Source organism: Aptenodytes forsteri, unplaced genomic scaffold, assembly GCF_000699145.1.
Source record: "Aptenodytes forsteri isolate BGI_AS27 unplaced genomic scaffold, ASM69914v1 Scaffold66, whole genome shotgun sequence".
In the NCBI taxonomy this organism is placed as follows: domain Eukaryota; kingdom Metazoa; phylum Chordata; class Aves; order Sphenisciformes; family Spheniscidae; genus Aptenodytes; species Aptenodytes forsteri.
The window spans coordinates 3046386-3046697 of NW_008795131.1; the positions used below are offsets into that span (position 1 = coordinate 3046386).

The 312-nt window shown below is 66.7% G+C and overlaps 1 protein-coding gene across 1 annotated transcript in view; it reads right to left on the bottom strand.

Moving 5' to 3' along the window:
- TBX2 (T-box 2) overlaps positions 1–312 on the bottom strand; it is an 8505-nt gene that overhangs the window by 6732 nt on the left and 1461 nt on the right. The window contains 1 exon segment of the mRNA XM_019471779.1: positions 129–312. This exon segment is cut by the window's right edge and continues 3 nt beyond it. Coding sequence (XP_019327324.1) covers positions 129–312 — 184 coding nt within the window.

The window sequence follows — 312 nt, forward strand, 5'->3', positions numbered from 1 at the left end:
GCCGCCCCCGGGCAGAGCAGGGCCGGGCAACCCCGGCACCGGGCAAACCCCACTCCTTCTCCGGGGGTCCCTGCTCGGGGGGGTCCCTGTTCGGGAGGGGCTCCGCTCTGCCCCGCAGCCGCACTTACAAAGCCGTGCTTGTCCGAGATGTTGTTGGTGAGCTTGAGTTTGTGAAAGGCAACAGGTTTGGCCATCCACTGCTCCCCCGTGGCCGGGCTGTCGGGGTGGATGTACATGCGCTTGGGCATCTCCGGGTCGGCCTTGCCGGCGACCATCCAGCGGGAATTGTGGAACTTGTACCGGCAATCGTCG